The sequence below is a fragment of the Xiphophorus hellerii genome, chromosome 4, assembly GCF_003331165.1.
Source record: "Xiphophorus hellerii strain 12219 chromosome 4, Xiphophorus_hellerii-4.1, whole genome shotgun sequence".
In the NCBI taxonomy this organism is placed as follows: domain Eukaryota; kingdom Metazoa; phylum Chordata; class Actinopteri; order Cyprinodontiformes; family Poeciliidae; genus Xiphophorus; species Xiphophorus hellerii.
This window is the reverse complement of record NC_045675.1, coordinates 27,433,317-27,453,654: the sequence shown is the minus strand read 5'-3', so window position 1 is coordinate 27,453,654 and position 20,338 is coordinate 27,433,317. Positions and strand designations below refer to the sequence as shown.

Below are 20,338 nucleotides of genomic sequence, written 5' to 3'. Positions count from 1 at the left end.
AGACACACACAAAGCTTTTATAAACTGCTCTTTTGAAGAGATGCTCGGTGCACAGCTTTATATTCATTCCTAAAGTTAAAATGTATTGAGTTTTTATGCTGAATAACGAACACAGTTTGATAACATCAACCTTCATGTGACCTTTCTGAAGGCTTCAGAAAAAGCGGTGGGCAAATTCAGTCCGTAAGGGTTTTCTCTATTTAAATACACTTTTTTTTAAATGATCACATAATTAGTAGAAATTGGTGACCGACATAATAAATCCATTTAAATCTACGAAACTAGATATATACTGATCAGAATTAAACTATCGATTTTGTGAAGTCATGACATAACAACAAATTTTAGCTTTAAGAACGAGAACAGGAACATCAAAATACTTTTTCTGCTTTCTCAGTAAATAAAAAATGTAACTCTTTTCACATTATTTTCTAAAACAGAAAAATGAAACTTGGATTCCTCACCAACAGATAAAAGTTTCAGAACCATCTTCCTTTGCATTACAAACAAAATCTACAAATTCAGTAGAATAAAGGTCTCTAAATAAAACCCAACTGAGAATTACAGCACATCTCACCTTCAATAAATATCATAGCTTACAAGCCATTTGTTTCACTTCTTTACATGATTATGGAATTGTTTTTTTTTTTTTTCTGCGAGACATATAACAGAGGTGTTCATGAAAATATATGAGAGAAAAAAGACTCCAAGTTGCTGATATTATGCTGAATTATTCATTCAGTTATTGTAAGTAAAGGAGCTCGACAAAGACTTTCTCTAACTGATTATTAGTTTAAAAACCGGGACCAGAGGTGACATCATGTGTGTAAGAGAGAGAGAGAGCAGGCAACCTTACACAGCTCTGCACTTAAACAATATTTCACTGATATTTCAGAACAAAGAAAAACGACTACAAAGTTGGCTTTGTAAACTGTTTTCAGTGCTTTCTTTTTTTTTTTTTGAGAATGAGTAGCACAGCTGTGATGCATTCAAAGACCCTTCCATGAACCGTAAGACCTCCAGGACTTCAAGCATTTCCAGATACAACAAGTCCCACGGCGGATGAAATTGGACGGGTAAAACAGGGCAACTTCACTGGAATAGCTTAAGCTTCCTCTCATCCAACTGGTGTCTAACTATAAATAGTTAGATCTACTGATGTGCTCCAAATACGCCTCCATTAAAAAAAAAAAAACGTCTCTCTACGTCTCTAATTCCTTTTTAAGCACCGCGGCGATACTGAAAAGTCTTATTTCAGTCAGTTTCCATTCTAATGTTTGCTGTTCTCTGCTAGCACTTATACATGTTGTGCGTTTAAAATTCGAAAAGCTGCAAGATTTTCGGTGTTTCAATGACCAATCAGAGAGGGCGAATTGGAAAGTTGTCCGATTTCGATCACCAGCCGATTTTCTTTGGAAACACATCCAACCGTTTTCAGGACAACAGCCCAGGAGGACCAGAGCTGCCATCCCCAAAAACCTCAATGTGTAATGTCGTCGTTGATTTGCTGACTTATTTATTTAGCGCACATGTTGTCTGCTTCAGTATTTCAATTCATATACAGTACAGACCAAAAGTTTGGACACAACTGTGTGTCCAAACTTTTGGTCTGTACTGTACACTCAGAATTTCAGTCACATGATTAGCTCACATCAGCTTTTACTCAATCTCTCCTGAATCGTTTTCCTTTTTCTCTCTCTCTCCGTCTGAACTCTGGCCCCATCACCCCCCCTCTGCTTCAGTTCCAGCAAACCTCGGAGCACGCCCTCTTCTCCTGCTCCGTGGTGGACGTGTTCACTCAACTAAACCAGAGCTTTGAGATTATCAAGAAGCTGGAATGCCCAAACCCGCAGGCTCTGGCGCATTTCATGTGCCGTTTTGCGAAGGTCAGTTTCCCTTGCAAGCTTCCCGTTCTGGTGCTGCTGCGGCCAGTGGAACCTTTCAGTTGAGGTGTTTGTCATTAGTCTGGGTGGATTTGTTTCGCGTACGTCTTTTGTTTAATATCAGCAGCGTAATTGACTGCATTTGCTGACCTAGTAAAAGCCGAGCAAACAAACAGTAATTATAATATCCTTTCTACTCCTGCAGACTATCAACAAGGTTCTCTTGCAATATGCTGCAATCATTTCCAAGGAGTTTCCATTGCATTTGAACAAGGAGAACGTGGTAAGTGCATTCTCATTCCCTGCCAAATACAGGCAGCAAAGTTGCACCGAAGTTATTGGGAGATGTCAAGTGCAAACCTGGTAACACACACACACACACATGAAAAAAATAGTTTTCTATATTCAGTGTCCAGTAAGGGTTGGCTATGGAGGCTATGGAAGTATTTTTAAGTCTGACTCTTTGTGCAGAGCTTTGCAGTATCTCCCCTAAAGCCGTTAACATCGTCTCTACTAACGCAAATGAAACAACTCATTTCTCGCCCGCAGCTGATGAGGTCGAGTCATTGGTACTTTCTCGGCCTATTGTTTAAAGTGACGGATGGCTAAACACACGGCTTTGTGAGTGGCCTAATTATTCACATTGGATTTTGAAGCTGAAAGGAGAGATAACAGGCAGTGAGGGAACAGATGTTTCGTTACAGTGCTGACGGTCTCATTACTACTGTCCCAGAGAAGAAAGTAAGGCGTGCCTTCCCTTGACAGGACTACAGTGACAGATGATGGGAAAAATACAGGAACTGAGATGTGAGCGGACTGTTGTGTTTGTGTCCAATTAACCCCGCCGCAGGGCCAGGGAAAGGTATTCACTGACGCGCTGTGTCACTTAATAATCATAAACTTCAGTGTGTTTCAGAAGGATTTTAAGTGCCAAAGGAGCATGTAACTGTGAAGCAGTAGGAAAAATATATGTTTTTAAAAGTCTTACTGATGACATTTTTGAAAATTGTAGTGTTTGAGATCATCAAGAAGCTGGAATGCCCAAACCCGCGGCTAAAAATAGCTAAACACGGCAATGTTTAGCTATTTTTAGCTATGTTTTTAGCTAAACATGGCTAACAACATAGCTATGTTTAGCTAAACGTAGTTCAACTCTGTTTTTGGCTATACATAACCAAAAGTATAGCGGTGTTTAACTATGTTTTAAATCCAGTGTAACTTTCTGTCCTCCAGACCTGATACAAAACTGAGTCCGTAATTTAAGCTCAATAAAAATGCTGCTGTTTTGTGGCGGACTTTGAGATTTAATAGAAAAAGTTGTGGAGAAACTTAAATTACAAATATTCCAATATTTGGAAATCTCTTTAAAATCTCTCATCAAACTAAAAACGTTAAGCGGGCACAACTGCTAACCAACCAAAAGAAAACATAGCTGTCAAACTAAGCTGGCCAGCCATTTGAGGAGGGGATTAATTAGAGGTCAATAGTAATTCAACTCAAATGGAACAATTCTGTTAAAAAGTGCAGACCCAAGTGAAAGGATTGAAATAAATACATATTTTGTTGTGAAACTGCCTTGTCAAATTTAAATACGTTTCAGAAATAATGACAAGACTTTAAAATTGATCTCCACAGACGCTCTCCATCCAATTTGACTGACCTGGATCTGCTTTGCAAAGGATGGACAGACATTTCAGTCTTTCAGCACGGAAAAGTGTTAGAGACATACGCCTGATTTGTGTTGCTTTATAAGAAACTTCTAATAAAAATAAATTATAGTTTGTGGTTTTTGCAAATCTTTAAGTTCTGAATGTTTTTGCGAATCGTTGTATGATCTCTAATGCATTTCTGTGCATTGTCTGCTAATATTGGTCAAGATGAGTTACTAGTTCTTGTTTGCTACCCAGAAGGTAAAATAATCACTCAGGGATGCGCCGATCCACTTTTTTGCAGTTCCGATACCGATATTAATGTCTGAGGTTTAGTATCGGCCGATACCGATCTGATACAGAAACTGAACTGCTGAACTGACTTTAAATGCTTCTTTTTTAAAACAGACATAAATGTACGCTTAAATACACCAATAGCTTCACAAGCCTGGTCAAACATGTAAAAACAACACAACTTTAATTTGTTAGGACTATAAAGCTAGTGCAAAATAAATAATAAGGAAACTGAAACTTGCAAAAAAAAACTTTTGTAAGTTTTTTTTTTACATGTAAAAAAAATAAACTGCATCAAACCTTTTTTCAAAGGGTTCAGAAAGTGCAATTAGGAATTCTAAATTTAATATAGAATAAATAATAAAGCATGACGTCGCTCAGAGTAGATCTGTCCTTGGGCACATTGCCGCCAATAGCCAAGCTAGAATTTTTTTCAATATCGGGACCAATACAGATATTGATATCTGTATCTGTATGTGAACCTCGACATTATCTGTCACTGGAATCATTAATCTATCCGAAAAGAAAATGCAGATGTCAGGTTTGCTTTTAGATGACTTGAATTATGCTAAAGTACTGTTCCAAAATGTTACTTAGGTTTAGTACTTCGGTTTAGAATATCTAATCATTTCCACACATGTATATGCTCATAAATCTAATGGAGAGTAATCCATCAACAGCAGACACTGTTGGCTGCTTTGGGGGGGGGGGGGGGTTGAAAGACACCAATCATCCTTTTCCTGTGGGGCCAGGGATTATAGTATTAGTAGTATTCATTACTGAAATATTAATTAAGACATTTCGTATTGCCTTCTGTTGCGTTTTCTTGTGAGCAGACAACTTTCATAATATACGAGTCGGTGAGAGTCTCCAGATTTATTCTGGGTGTCTGTAAAAAGTGGCGTGATTAATGTCTGTCATCTGTTAAACTTGTTGTGGAGCAGAGAAATCGATAACGTCTGACACATTCAGTGCAGACATTTCTCTCCTCGTCGTGTTATGTATTGCATTTCCCTGCTGACTTTTTGAGCACAGACTTCACTTCTTTGTATAGATGATGTGTCACGACATGAAAGCTGATGGATTTCACGGTGGTTGCCCCTATCATTTTTCTTTTGACACTTAAAAAAAATAAATAAATTATCATTATTCTTGTGTTTCCAGTTATATTGGCTAATCACGGGCTCTGAAACTATAACAATGCAATCACAACAGCTGTCAAAGCAGGTGGATGGCGGAGTGGGATTAAACGTAAAAGAAAAATCTAACCACTTTCATTTTTTACTGTTTTGCAGCCGTGCATAATCCTCAACAACATCCAGCAACTTCGAGTCCAGCTAGAGAAGATGTTTGAGTCCATGGGTGGGAAGCAGGTCTGTGCATCTACATGTGTTGCTTGCGAATGTTTTCTGTTCCGAATTTCGAAGTTGTTCCATATCCGACAGTAGCGTAAGGTTTAGTGCAGCACCTCCGGGGCTGATGGGATGTCTTGAGAAGTGTTTCACTTGAAGAAAATTGAACCAACCAATCTGAGATCCGCATCTGCGATGCGGATTTTCATTAATATGCAAGTGCTTATTTTTTATTGCGTGTTATTGAAATTGATTTAAGACACCCTTGATGTCCTGATGTTGGTCTGTTAGCTCTGTGCTTAATAATCTCCTCTGTCTCTTAGCTTCCTCAAAGCCCCAGCTACACTACTCTGGATATTTTACAAATAATTTTTCTAATTGGAAAAATAAAAATAAAAAAAATAAATCTGCCTATATACTCCAGAGGATTCCTGTAAAAAAAAAAAAAAGAAGAAGAAAAAGTCAGATCTCTGTCGTAGCAGCTGGCGGTGCCAACGTTGGCATTAAAACGACCAGAATTCATTTGTTGCTTCTAATATTTCCTGGACATTCAAGCCACACACCAGGGTTGCCAGCTCTCTTGTCATCTCCTGGACGTCCTGTATAAAGGAGCAACTGATTCCGTCTCGTATTTGTCCCGCGTGTTGAAAGCTGTTTTTTGATCCCGGTGGCGCTCCAACAGATTGCGGCTCTGATTAGGCTGCGGCTACATAGCATGTCTCTGTTTTGTGCCAAATATGAGGATCGGTACACGATTCTTGTCAGAAACATTGCTGATCCATATCTATGGTACATATAAAAGACAAATTTCTATTTGATTGTTCAAACCAGTCCATCCAGCTACAATCGGAAGCAAAAAAGAGTCAACAGGTTAAACCTGTCTGCAGTGATCCTCGCTGTCAGGAGTTTTTGATTATAATCAAAAACATTGAAAAAAAACAAAGAACAGAGCCCAAATTAAACATAAAATAATGAACTAAATCATCATTGTGATGTGAATAATTATTTCCTCGTGTCCCTGCTGATAGCTCTGTTTTGGGGGGATGATGATTGTGTGTGTTTATAAATGGAGAACATAATGCTGTAATAACAACCCTGAGCGTCCTGTTCATCAAACTGTAAACTAACAACTTACAGCCGTCTCTGATGGCGAAGACATTTTGTGCGACTTACTCCTCTCTCTAAATCACTTTGGATTATCAAGTATTTCTGAATTGACTTGAACTGAACCCAATTTACTTCCTGTTGTGCTTTTGGCAGGCTACGGTAGACCTGTCACGATAACAAACTGTGCTGGACGATAAATTGTTCCAGACCTTATTGCGGTAAATGACAATATTGTTGTTTTGAGACCATTTTCAGGAAATATAGTGGCACAAATAATAATGCAAGAACATATGCTAAAAGGTGAGTAAACTTTAGATTTTAATGAACATTTAGCACTGTAACCGGAAGCCTTTTTAAATATTCAAAACAAATAAACAAAACAACAAATAAAATGAGTTTCGAAATCTTTGTAAAAAAAAAAATTGTCCTTCAAATAAGGGCCAGTTGAGACCAAAGCACCAAACTGAAGACTTTTATCTACCAGTTTTTGGTAGAAAAAGAGAAAAAATGAGATAAATCATGCCAATGGAAATTATTGAGTTTGTTTGAATTTATCATGCAATCAATTGATTTATTGATTATTGTGACAGGCCTATGCTACAGTGTGTCTCTGGTTTAAAAAAAAAAAGAAAGAAAAGTTGGCAACCCTAGTCGACATGCTAATCCTTAAAAGAGAGAGAGAAAAACTTTGGAAAAGGTTTTGACAAATCTTCAAATCTCAGTTTTTCCTCACTAAATATTGTCACAAACTCATATTTGTAAAATATCCATGTAGCTGTGGGTCTGAGTGTCCCCGAAACTACTTTCCCATCACTAACCTTCTGTTTTTATCCCGTATCCGTCTACCGTGTTAGTAAGTGTTATGATAAATTTCTAAATTCTGTGTTGCAGTTTAAATCTGGCTGATCTTTTCTGCTCCCCTCCAACCCCTCTCGTTACCCCTTCACCAATCTCCGTGTTTCTAACCTAAAATCTAGCCCGCCGTCCCCACGATCTCTTACAACTTCAGCTGCATGTGTCTCTGTAGTTTCTAACACCTGTCTCGCCTTGCATTTTGTCTCCTGTCGTTGTGTCCTCTGTTCCCCTCCGTTTCCTTCCTGTGCTCTCTCTCTCTGTCTCCAGGAGGAGGGGGTTGTCTCCTTCTGTAAGGTGTGTGCAATAGGACTCATCAGCAGCCCTTTACCATTTACCAAAATATTACAACTAAGCACTCCACCACACCCGACCCCTTGCCACCCCTCACGCGCCTATGCCTCTCACACTCCACCAGTAAGCATGTGCCACAGAGCATATGGCGCTGAAATTACCCATCACCCTTCTGGACAGGCTGCTTAAGCTCGCCATCCCCTGCTCTCTGGAGATACTGGCTCAAATCATTGGATCCCATCGTTATTTTAAGCTTTCTGCTTCTTTTTTTTTCTTCTTATTTTTTTTCCACTCCTCTGCCACTTTCCTCCCTATGCTGGTTATTTTTGGATGCCGTTTGCCCCTCTCTCCGCCATTAAAAAAAGGGAAGTAGTAGGCTCAACGAGTTGATGGCTGTGGTTTTTGTTCCTTCTTGTTCTTTTTCCGAGCTGCAGGCACAAGAGCTTTAGACAGTTTTTTGGGGTGTTTTTTGTGAGACGACTGTGTTTAATGAGCTTCTCACACACAAATTTCCCCAGACGTGCCCTCTGCAGACGAGCTGCTGTTTTGCAGATCTAACCCCGGATCAGTCAGACGGCATTATTTTCAAACGCATATTGATTAGGTTTGATCAGTCCTGGATAAGTTAATGGAAAGTCATTTAAAGAAACAATCAAAATGTAAAAATTACTATAACAAGAATGCCACTACAGGACTTATTTCCACTTAATCTAATTGTTTGCAGATCTTTCCCTGGATTGCTCACATGCCATTATTTTCAAATGCATATTGATAATATTATGCTTTTAGCAATACTGGATAAAATCATTTAAAGTAAAACAAAAAAAAGTAAAAATTACTACAGACAATGCCATTTCTGGTAAGGAATAAATCAGAACACCCTGAATGTTGTATCTAGTTAACAATCTAACTGTTTGCAGATCTAACCATAGATCCCTCATAAGCTCTCATTATTTTGTATTTATTTAAAACATATTGACTCCGCAAAAGTTAATTTCACCTTCTAAAAGTCACATTTTGAACTCCAACTTACGACTAAGAACCGCAAAGTAAATGTTTGCTAACCCTGCCTGTGACTTTGCTCTTTTCAGATGCGAGTTTCTCATTGGTTTTCTCCTTGTAAATTTCACTAGTCGCCACAGAATCGTTTTCTTTCTCTTTTCTTTTTTTTTTTTATTATCAGTAATGAACTCGCAGATGTAAGAGCGCCAGTGTAATTACCTAGAGCCGTTATCAAATCGCTGCCAACGACAGAGATTTACAATAATCTCATGCAATGGATTCATCAGCCACTGATCTCCCTAGATTAGCATCGGACTTTATTTTGGGGCGTCCGCGCTGTTTGCTGATGTGCTTCTCCCGTCCTCGATGAAATGGCCCTTTGTAAAAATCTTTCTTTACTCGGCTCCGAGAGTCGCTTTGAGTCATCTGTGCGGCGGAATAACAACCTGCCAGTGAGTAGATATTGGACTGTTGAAACAGGGAAAGCGAAGTGAAGCTGGGCAGCAGCTGATAGGCTGTCAGCCAGGGGAGTGTGTGTGCACTCCAGAGAGCCCTGCATGCCAGTCAGTGTCGATCGAAAGCAGCTACCATGGAGAAGCCAGGTGTTTCATGCATTCCAAACAGGATGTTTTCCTCATATTATTTATAATGAGCAGTTTTGTTTTTTGTTGTGTTTTTTTTTTATTCATCAAGAAAGGTCGGTGCTTGCGTAACTCGGTGCGAGAGATGACGTTCAAGAAATTGTATTTGCGTATATCGTTACAATAGCTGATTTCCGTATCTGACTCCTCTGTAAAGTTGCTTATACTATATTATACATTGTATTATTAATATATTATATTAGCTGCCTCGTCAAGATTAAAGTTACATCTTACATGCCCAATGTTGAGAAGGCACATATATTTAGTAACAAAGTGGTTGTTTTTATAAATTGATTAGTGGTTTTTGTCAGTATATATTTAGACTTAGCGATATTATTGTGTTTTGTTGCTCAGGTCTGAGGATGGTTGTGTTGGTTGCATGTCGAAAGAGAAAAAGATGCAGCTTTGTTTTTACCCTTGCACTGACTTGTTTGGCATTTGCACAGAAATCAAACTTAAACTGTATTAATTTAATTTTATACTTGACCTTTTCAAAAGGCTGCTGTTTTATTTTATAACTGCAGGTTGCGTTTTATTGCTCTCCGTTTGTTGCCCAGACAAAGGGCACGTTATGCACGTTCCGTTTTGTTGTTTTTTCGATCACACACGTAACGTGATTATTTACAAGGAGCGATCGTCGTTATGCAAACTGCATTTTGGAGCAAATTTTCTGAGTTCCAAAAGGAAAAAATTACCCTTCCCCTGTCGATCTTCATAATAAAAATGACATCAAAAATCTGATTTCTTTATTGCATTTCTTTAATTTGATCGATGCAACAAAACACAATACATTAATATTGTAACTGAAGGTGAACTTAAAGCACCATCGTACAACAGAGTCACATGGTGCGTCATTCCGTCCAGGACGCACAGCAGGGAAAATAAACATTTAATCATGACTGCTAATTATGTATACACTTAGTCATTTTGATAATATGCTACTATAAACACTTAAAGCCTGTTTTGCCTTCATTATAAGCCTTATATAAGACTTTCAATTTTTTGCGGCTCCAGACAGATTTGTTTTTTGTTTTTTGGTCCAATATGGCTCTTTCAACATTTTGGGTTGCCGACCCCTGAACTAGAGCATCCTCATATTTATTCCCAATGAAAATGAGTAAAATTACTTAAAGATCAGTGACCTCAGGTGCACTCAATGGGAACAGTGTGAATTTGTCTATGTTATCCTTACTGTTGAAGTGAAAAGTGAACAACATTTTGAGCTAGAAGGAGCTTTGTAAATCTTTTAAAAGAACATTTTATCTGAGTACGAGACTTTTAAGAGACTTACTGAGGTGTCAAAAGAATTTGAGATCAGCCGTTCCAAAGTACGGAAGATATTTTCCAAATGTGTGACATTTAAAGCACCTGCCAGGTCACACTGTCCAAGCAATTTCACCTTAAAAGCAAGATGCAATCGTTTGTCCTATTTTTACAATTGAATGTAATTACTAAAACATGAGCGCCTTCTATTTTGTCATTTGTGTGTCAGCCAGATGTTTTTTTTCTTAAGTGTCATCCATAACAGTTCCAGCTGGAGCACAACTAGGGATGGGCTGGTTACCAATATCTCGATATACCAAAAGTTAAATTGCTATTTTTTTTTTCTTATACCTTTTTATTTGGGAGCCAGAGATTTTTTTCTGGCTGTTTGGAGTGTGGTATTGCAGCCCCGCCCATCCCCCACCTGTAGCTGCCAAAAAAGTCGCTCAGCTGGCTGACATTTCCATCCTGCAGAGGCTGTCGTCTGGTGAAATAGCACTCCAGAATCATAGCATCATCTTCTCTTCTAAGGAGTTTAGAGGGGATTTGGTTTATGTCACAATTGGCTGTTATTTGGCAGGAGTGAAGACACATTGTGACAGAGAGGAAAAAAAAAAACAGCAAGTTGAAAATCACAGTTTCTTAAACCACCAAAATAAATATTAGAGCTCGAACTGGAGAAAGTGAGTGATGGATTTTTTGTTGTTTTTTTTATGTCTTTCTTTCCTTTTTTTTGTTGTTGCTATCACTGGAAAAGATGTTATCCGTTACTCAGCCAGTGAAATAACAGCCTAACCTCAATAGCCAATTTTCCGTGCGACAGAAAAATATCACACATTTACAGAGGTATAAATCTGTCTTGTTCGCGGTGCAGATAAAGGCATGTGTACAGAATCACAATGTCTATGAAGACATAGGTCTACATATGCGCTTCCCAGCTGAGTCATTTGCCATTAGGAGTGTGTGAGATGAGCGGCTTCATGGCTGAGTTTATCGGCTCCGATGTGCTGGTTATGCATGTAGCGCCGTGCTTTTACCTCATATTAAGTATTCCGCACAAATACATTCACGTGTTTAATTCTCTCGGCATAAAGCCCAAATGCCAAATGAAGACAAACATGAACACTTGTGGGGGCATCCATCATGTACATAAGCTCAAATATGTTCACTGGCCACTTTATAGGTACGTCCAGCTGGTACCAGGTTGGTACCCTGCGTCATACACAACTGTCTTACGTCCTTTGTGGCGTAGATTCGACTTGGTGTCATGATGGCATCATCCAGGTGCTGTAGATAAATAATGCTCTTTTCTGTACCACTGCAGTTTGGTGAGCATTTGAAAATTGTTCTTTGACTTTCTTGTTCTTAGCTCACAGTAGTGGCACTCTTCTGCTGATGTAACAGCCCTAATGTCCCTTAAGTGCCTCTATGTTGTACATTTAGAGATTGTTCTACTTTGGTGGTTATTTGAGCTCCTTTTGCCTCTCTATAATCTCAAACCAGTCTAACCATTCTCCTCTTACATCAGCAAGACCTTCTTGTCTACATAACTCCCCTTTATTTGATATTTCCCCTTTCTTGGATCATTTCCTGTTATCCCGAGGATATGTCCTCTGCAGTAGATCAGTAGTTTCTGAAATACTCCAGACCAATTAATCTGGCACCAACTTCAACACCATGTTCAAAGTCACTTCAGTTTCATTTTCTTCCTCCCTTCTGATGCTCACTTTGAATATCACCAAGTCACCTTCATCAAATGTAGAGGCCTAAAGGCTTCGAGTTGCTGCCATGTCTTTGACGAACTCACAGTATTTGCAAATAATTTGCCTGGTTCACCTGATAAAGTGGCCGGTGGGCGTATGTATCCTGGACATGCCATGCATGGGCATTCGAATGATTTGTTGAAATTTTGGTAATGTTTTTACTGTCAGCTTATTTAAAACATACTCTAAGCTCAGTTTTGTTCTGTGTTTAAACAGTAGCTAACTGTTCACTGCCCTTCATTACATCCATATTACACCTCAATGCAATTGACTTTTTGGTTTTTCTGTATTCCCTGAGACATAGCGAGTTGTAACTCATGTAGCGGTCCACGTAAATGTCCCTGTAGCTAGCTCCCTCGCTGCTGTCGCCATGTTTTATGACTCGGAAAGCAGTCCTAATTACAGCGCTCTTAGGTGAGCTGTACATTGGTATTCAGAATACAATGGGAGGCAGAAGGAGCGAGGAGTCACCGGCGAGCACCTCCCTCCACTCCCCCTAAAGCAACCCCATCACAATAGAGGCATCCTCCTGAGACACAGGGCTCTAGTAAGTGTGGACTGCTATATGGAGTGCGTAGATGTAGTGACTGTCCGTCTCTCTCTGCACTGACAGCTGGATGCAGAGGCCAGTGATCTGCTAAAGGAGCTGCAGAATAAACTCAACACAGTCCTGGATGAGCTCAGCGGGGTGTTTGGCTCCAGGTGGGTACTGGTGTGACTCAAAACTCCACAAATCCTTTGTGGCCCGTCGATGCATCCATATTTTGTCCCAATGAAGGGAAATTATGCCATGAGGGTGTTTTTTTCATTGTCAGTCTCAAAATTTAATTGGCTCAAGCTTATGCTTTGTGAGCACAGCGAGTCGCGAAACATTTCAGCGTGAAGAAAAGACGCCTCTTCTCTGAAAACCTCTTTTGTTGAGCTAATGGGAACAGCGGGACTCAGAAAGCACCTACTCAAACATCGACTGCTTCAGCTGAGACAAAGATAAAGCCATAAAAAAAAAACTCTTGTTGTGTGCACAGCTTTAAACCTGTAATCAAGGACTGTGTGAAGCAGATGAACCAGGAGCTGGTCCAGATGAAAGGGCCAATTAAAGGGAGCAATCCTGCCATGGATGCAGAAACCGTCTTACGGCCTCTTATGGACCTTCTGGATAAGAAGTGAGTACCTGGTGAAGGCATGATGATAGAAACAGTCGTAGGCGTTTTATTTATCAACTTACATGTCCTCTGGCAAATTAATCTAGAGTAGTCAAAGAATAATTTTATCACATTCTTGAGCAAGACGCAATGAAGGTGGATTTACTTGTTGCTGATAACATAAAATGATGATCTCCCTTGTCAAACAATCCTGAAGCATAGCGGTATGGACTCCATTTGGCCCATAAAGGCAAGCTGTGGTCTCTGGCTCTAAGATGTTAGCAGAAGGTATCTTAAGTGCTCTATTTTCTTAAGTAAAGCCATCATTAATGCTCAGTTAGATGGAGATTCAGCAAATTTGGAGGCTAAAGACCCCCATGTACTTCATATGAAATGCCGAAATTGGTTCTCATTGATGTAGACATGTCACAAAAATTGCGTCATTTTGTTCGGAGAGAGGCATATGCCTGCCGAACTCGACACCAGCCCCGGGTCAAACTGTTTCGATGGAGCTCTGTGCAAAGTGTTGTGTGATTGGTCAGACGTTTGTTGCAAATGTGCTCTGATGGTAACATTGGTATTTTGCTTTAACCAGTTCGCTTCCAGTATCCGGTTTTTGTATCCGCAGGAGACATGGATACTTTTGAGGACTGATACTTTTGATTCTTCACTAAATAACTTATAGAATAATAAGACTGGTAAATGGTTAACAACTTCTGAATGAAAATTGTAACGTTGTTGTTGACGGGGAACGCCGTTGTCCCACAGCGGGTCTGCGCCGTTGTATAAAAGTTGCCTGCTAAAGCATCCCCAGAGCATGCGACTGCACGTCAACTGTTCAACTTCAGATGAAATATGTGGGAGCCTTTAGTCAACACCTAAATTTTATTGTTTTGCTTCTCAAACCATTCCTGCTTGGGCAGATTGCCCTAGTTAAGAGAGTCCCCAGCCACATGGTCTGAAACATTGCTTAGGTAATTGGTACATGTCTCAATAACACCCATAGCTTCCCAGTCGCCGAAAGCATCAAAGAACTTTTTCTGGCTTGCCGTCTTCCCTATCTCCTTCTAACACATTAACATATCGCTCTACCTATCAGTTGTCATAATGTGATACTTGAGTGGTGTCGATTTGTGCCGCTTGGAAGAGAAAACGTCTCCAAAAAGGGGAGACATTCTAATGACAAAGTCTATCAGTTCAACTCTTCGAGCTGTATTTACTTCTAGGGTTTTCTTAACATGCAATCTTAAAAGAAGAAAAAAGATGCCAGAGCTGAGCTTGGAGAATCATTCTCCTCCATTTTTCAAAGCAACATAGAGGCCAATGGGGTATTATGAGAAATCCTCTTAATGATATGGAAATAGAAAATCCTTCCTGCCGATTCTGAGACCCTGCTCGCACAAAGGGGCGAGATTAAAGCACAAAGCCCCAGCTTTTATTCTCAGTCACAGGTGTTTTCATTTTGTATGAATATTATACAGTAAGACATCATTACTTGAAGCCTTCAGCTGTGTTAGATCTGGTAAAGACACGTGCTGAAGGTGTTGACCTAATCCCCTTTCTTTCTGCTACTCCCCAGCTTGATGTTGTTCGCCAAGATCTGTGAGAAGACCGTGCTGAAGAGAGTCCTCAAAGAGCTCTGGAAAATAGTTCTGAACACCATCGAGAGAACAATCGTTCTGCCTCCGCTTAGTGACCAGAGCGTGAGTCGATCACCTTTTAAATCTTATTCTCACATTCACTTGTGCCTTACTTTTATTGCCATTTATCGGCAACACCGCTGGGTTTTAGAAGTTTAGCTCACTACCAAGTTTGACTTTCACATTAGCACTGTTGCTAAAATGATTATATCTGCATGGAATCCACCATTTTTGCTCGAACTCAGTAAAAATTGCAGCTACAAGTCTTGCAACAAGTCGTTCATCAACAGAATTCATATCTGTTTTAATGGTGGCGCTCATATAAACAAAGCAACCAAACCAAGTTCTGTAAACACAGACTGTAACGATAGCTTGAAGCAACATATTCAGTTAAATCCTAAATAAAATGTTTAAGTAGGACTTTTTGCTAAAAACAAACAAAGAAATTAATCTTGTTAGAATTTAACCATAATGGAGCATTAGATTTACAAACAGATATGCTTGACTTAAGAAAAAGTAAATAAATAAAAAATTTATGTATAATAATACATGTGGGTTCACTAACCATTCAAGCATATGAAAAGATTTTCCTTTCATAGCTAATAATTCCTCTTTAAGATTAAATAACATCAGTTTATGTGCTTGTTTCTTTGATTTCTGGTATTGGTTCTGATGCTTTTGTGTCACTTTTGCTTCTCAGTTTGCCATATGAAGTTACTGAATTACCAGCGCTACTTTAAAATTCAAACATTTCATTTATTGATGTAGATTTTGTGTTCCTCTCTTGCCTTTCTTAGTCTGTTCACCAAATCAGTCTCATATGACTTAATTCTTTCATGTACTCATAAAAACTTGTTTGTATGTCCAGCAACAAGGAGCTCAGATGATCTTTAGTGCTGCCAAGGACCTGGGACAGCTGTCCAAACTGAAGGTAATCTAGTAATGATCCTGTAACAGATGTTTCCATGTTTCACCATTCAGACCGTTCATAATTCAAAGCTCATGTTCGACCTCGGGTCGAATCTGCATTTAAACTGCTTATACACACATTCAACCATCATGTATCACGGATCTAACATGGATGTTGTTGCCTGGCAACATCTCACTTAATATAGATTTGGGTTTTACTGTAAAGTAACTGCAGCAAAGACACCAGAAATTCAGGATTATTATTTAGAATATTTATTATTGTTCTATATTGTAGATTATAGTAAGTTAACATGTAGTCATTAGATGTGCAGTATATACTTTACTGTACCTACTGTATGTCCGATATTTAATTTTAAAAAACTAGTATAAGTTATATATATATATATATATATATATATATATATATATATATATATATATGCATACTGTATATATATGCATACTGTATATATATATATATATATATATATATATATATATATATATATATATATATATATATATATATATATATATATATATATTCTCCCCAGGTGTGAGAGACAAAACTCTTGCATCCTGAATGTGTTTCTTTTAAATTGATATTGATTTTTCTCTAACATTTAGAGTCAGTCTCATGCAAATCTTTATGGACTGTCCGTATTCTTTGGACGCGGCTAAAATTTGACCGAGCATTGTGGCAGTGATTACTTCAGTGCTTCAGTTTCTCCGTCCTCCTAATTCATAAAACATTTATCGCATTCTGGTGGTTGTGCAGCGTAAGGAGTACCGGCACCTGGGAAATAAAGTGGTGCCAGAACTTATTTACTGCAGTCAATTCGAAGGTCAGGAAAGCTGCAATTATAATCGACGAAAACATTTTTCATGATTAAAATAGATTTTTAGCACTCCGCTGTAGGACGGCGAGGGCTGAAGTTTATCACTCAGCGGTGTAAATGATAGTTATTACCATTACGGCGGTAAGCATCTCGAAGCTGAGAGTGTATGAATGTGATGTTGTTTTCCTCCTCGCTGCTCTGCTGCCATTCCCCTCGCTTCGGTGTCCCTCCAGGAGCATGTCATCCGAGAGGACACCAGAAGTCTGACGCCTCGCCAATGTGCCGCCATGGACCTTGTGCTTCCCACAATCAAGGTAGGTTTTCTGCTGAGTTAAAAGAAAAAAAAGAAAAAAAAAGGTGGCACTGAGCGTCTGAAGATGACCTTTAAAAAGCAGTAAAGTAGATGCAAAAAAACAAAACAAAAAGGTATGCAAATGAGTCAATCAGAATTATAGATGCAAGAAGCAGTTAATGTTTTTGTAGAGCCTCAGATCCTATATGAATACATTCTAAAGGATGTAATAAAAACCTTCACAGTGACGGATCTCCACACCTTCTAATAATGGGGAAAAAAAGCAATTGCAACACTGGGTGGAAGGCAGATTGAAGGCTCAGCGCTATAGAGATAAAAAAGAAAGCTGTGGTGAAGTGCTCGCTGCATCATGAAAACTAATTGATTTTTACCGTCACCATAGAAACTACCTGCAGGTTTAGATCAGTCACGTCGGTGGGACTCTTATTTATTTTTTTCTCGCCAAATGAGAACGGCATCTCAGCTCTGGCAAATTAACGAGAACGATCTGATCACATAAACTTCTTCAGGGGCTGCGTTATGCAATATGACGCTGCATCCAGTGCAAAATAGGAAGGATTCAATTCATTGAAAAAAAAATAAAAATAAAATAAACCTGCTGTGAATATTGAAGCTTACATATGCTGTAAAACTACACATAATTTTCCTGGTATAATGAGACCAACCTCATGAAAAATCTGCAGAAAATATTATGTTTGGTGGAACAACAACAACAAAGAAACATAAACCAAGTTGCTCACACACACTTTCATTCTCTCAATGATTATGGTCACTGGCAATATTTCATCCAGACTAACCTTTAAACCTGATAAAAAAAAAATTTTTTTTAAAACTAATAGGGGGTAAAATGAATGAATGCACTCATAAAAGGCACTTTATGTGGCCCATTTAACAGCGACTCAATAATTCCTCCTTTATCCCCTTCTTTGAACTGTGACCTGAGAGTTGTTGTGGAGAAATGCTGACTCGGCTTTGAACTCCATCACCGCCAACGCTGGACGCCCGTGTGCGTCTCTTTAACGGCTATTTCAGGTCAACCAGACATTTTTTAGTTCGTTTTTTTAAAACTGTTTTAGCCCTTACATTCAACCTCTAGTTAGCTCAACCTTTTAATGCAGGTTAACCACTTTCCTCTATATCTGTGGGTGTTGATGGAATATAAGCAATTTCATTGGGTTTTAGTGTGTCACTTTGTGCTGCCCCCTAGTGGTCCAAAGTCACATAGTCGCCAATCAACAACGCCTGAATAATGTCTTGCCAGTCCTTCTCCATGGTGAATTAATAAGTTGTCTAACTGTTAGCTTAACATTTAGAGGTGTTAGTTTTATTTTATTTTAGTTTTAGTTTTTGAAGATATTTCTGCAGCAGTAAATAAAGGTTTTGGTAGTGAAGTGTTTTTTTTTATAATACATGTTATTAAAAATCTCATCGAAAATTATTTATCCCCTCCTCCGATAATTGACAAAAGAAATCTTTCACAGCAATTAAGCCCTTCTGATTATTGCTGATCAGCTTTGAGGCCGTGATCTTCAGCTTCCCTCCACAAACTGTCACGTTCAAGTCAGCGCCCCTGCTTGACAAGTCCAAAATGTGAATCGCATCACTTCCTGTCACTAGAAACAAGTTGCTTTAAAGCTGTAATTTTGGGGCCTCAACTGCATGTGAGGCCCAAATTTGTAGTTTTCAATACATTTCGTTGTATATATGGATGGATGGAGCAACTCACAGAGGTCGGGCATGAAAAGCAAAGAGTGGATGAAAAGGAGAGAAAACAGAGATGTGTTTTTTTTTTTTTGGTCTGTGTTTTTGCCAGAGGCAGGTTGGTATTTTAGGCCAGCGACTTGTCTGTCTTTAAAGCCACAGGCAGAACCATGTCAGTTCCCAGCTGGGAAAAATAACACGTATTCCAATGTGAAGCAATGCTTATCTTTAAAATGATTTTTTTTTTTTTCTGTGCCAGTGATAAAACAGCATCTTTTTGTCGTTGGTTAAAACTGCAATAGATTGCAAGGGGGGAAACTCAGCTCAGAGACGAAGGCACGATTTCTGCAGACGGACTCTGGTTCTCCTTAGAATTTACCTGCGTTGGTGTGGAGACTTTCTGAGGAAATCAAGTGAAACTTTATACCACCACCTAAAAGTAGAAAAGCCAAATTTATATGATGCAAGCAGACAAGCAAGTCGAAAAAAAAAAAAAATCTTTTGAAATTATCCAACATGCATCAGCGTAGCTTCTATTAAAACCTAAGTCATGTTTTCCCTGCACCTCTGACTCATCCTTGCACATCATATCATTTTGTAGTTAACATGTTGGTCTTAGTTTATGACTCATGGGGCCTTCATGGGTCGCCTCCTACTGTGCTGGAATAACGAGAGCTCTGATAGGACAGCAGGATAAGAGATAAAATATTTACAGACATCTTGCCTGGACGGGTGTTGCCATGTGTGATAAAGACGCAGCTCAGATGCTGGTTGCCAGGTTGACTTTATGGGTTCGTTGTTTTGTTTTTTTCCCCCTGCCCTGAGCCTGTGGTAGACGTGGGACTTCTGCTGCTTATCAGTGTCTGGGTACATAAATTCTGATTTTATTTCATTTCAGTTGAGCTCACAAAGTGAAACTCGTATACAGCGTACGCTTCTTACAGAGTTTTAAATGTCGAGTTTACTGTTCATTGTAATGATTGTAACTGTCGGCAAAGGAAAAACTCTCAAATTTGAGTTTGTCAGAAAATTTGACAAAACAAAATCACAAAATAAAAATGTCAGCCTACAGAAAAATACCTTGATTTTTCGTACACTGTAGTTACCCAACACTTGGTTGAAGCTCCTTTGGCTTGACTTATGGTCAACAGTGTGAGGAGGCATGGAGGCAATCAACTTGTGGCTCTGCTGAGGTGTTAGGGAAGCCAAAGCTGCAAACAAAAAAAAAAACAAGACAGAAACATCAGGATACTGGTGACATGGACACTGAATTATCACTGACTGTGCAAACTTCACACTGGACCTTAAAGACCTTCACTCTTTGTGACTCTGGGAACTTGATTCTCAAGGAAATGGATAAATTTACCTTCACCTGAAAACAGAACAAGAGCACCAATCCTCTGTTTTTCTCCTAATCTTTCAGGTTTCTTACCTGAAAGATTACCTGTCACCCAGGTTTCTTACCTGGGTGACAAGTAAGAAACCTAACAGCTCAGTAGAGACTTCACATCAGGAACATGGCGGTCACAGTCTGCCATGTCCAGTCTGTGTCCTGGATATATTTGTGTGTGGTGGCTCTTGAAGTATTGATTCCAGCTCCTGTAAACTATTGAATGAGGGTTTTCTTTACCATCCTGTCCTGGCTGCTATTATCTCTCTTGCTTGTGCGCCTTTATTGGCCAAGCTTTCTTCTT

General features: G+C 39.1%; 1 protein-coding gene across 5 annotated transcripts in view; it reads left to right on the top strand.

Moving 5' to 3' along the window:
- Positions 1-20,338, top strand: part of unc13c (unc-13 homolog C (C. elegans)) — a 155,998-nt gene that overhangs the window by 124,121 nt on the left and 11,539 nt on the right. For 3 of the 5 annotated variants that reach the window (XM_032560391.1, XM_032560390.1, XM_032560389.1), the window contains 9 exons: positions 1,743-1,886; positions 2,089-2,166; positions 5,122-5,199; positions 7,408-7,434; positions 12,714-12,802; positions 13,126-13,263; positions 14,822-14,945; positions 15,751-15,813; positions 16,864-16,944. In XM_032560391.1, the coding sequence (XP_032416282.1) occupies positions 1,743-1,886; positions 2,089-2,166; positions 5,122-5,199; positions 7,408-7,434; positions 12,714-12,802; positions 13,126-13,263; positions 14,822-14,945; positions 15,751-15,813; positions 16,864-16,944 (822 nt within the window). The remainder of the gene's footprint in view (positions 1-1,742; positions 1,887-2,088; positions 2,167-5,121; positions 5,200-7,407; positions 7,435-12,713; positions 12,803-13,125; positions 13,264-14,821; positions 14,946-15,750; positions 15,814-16,863; positions 16,945-20,338) is intronic. The other 2 variants (XM_032560394.1, XM_032560393.1) reach the window with 1 other exon arrangement.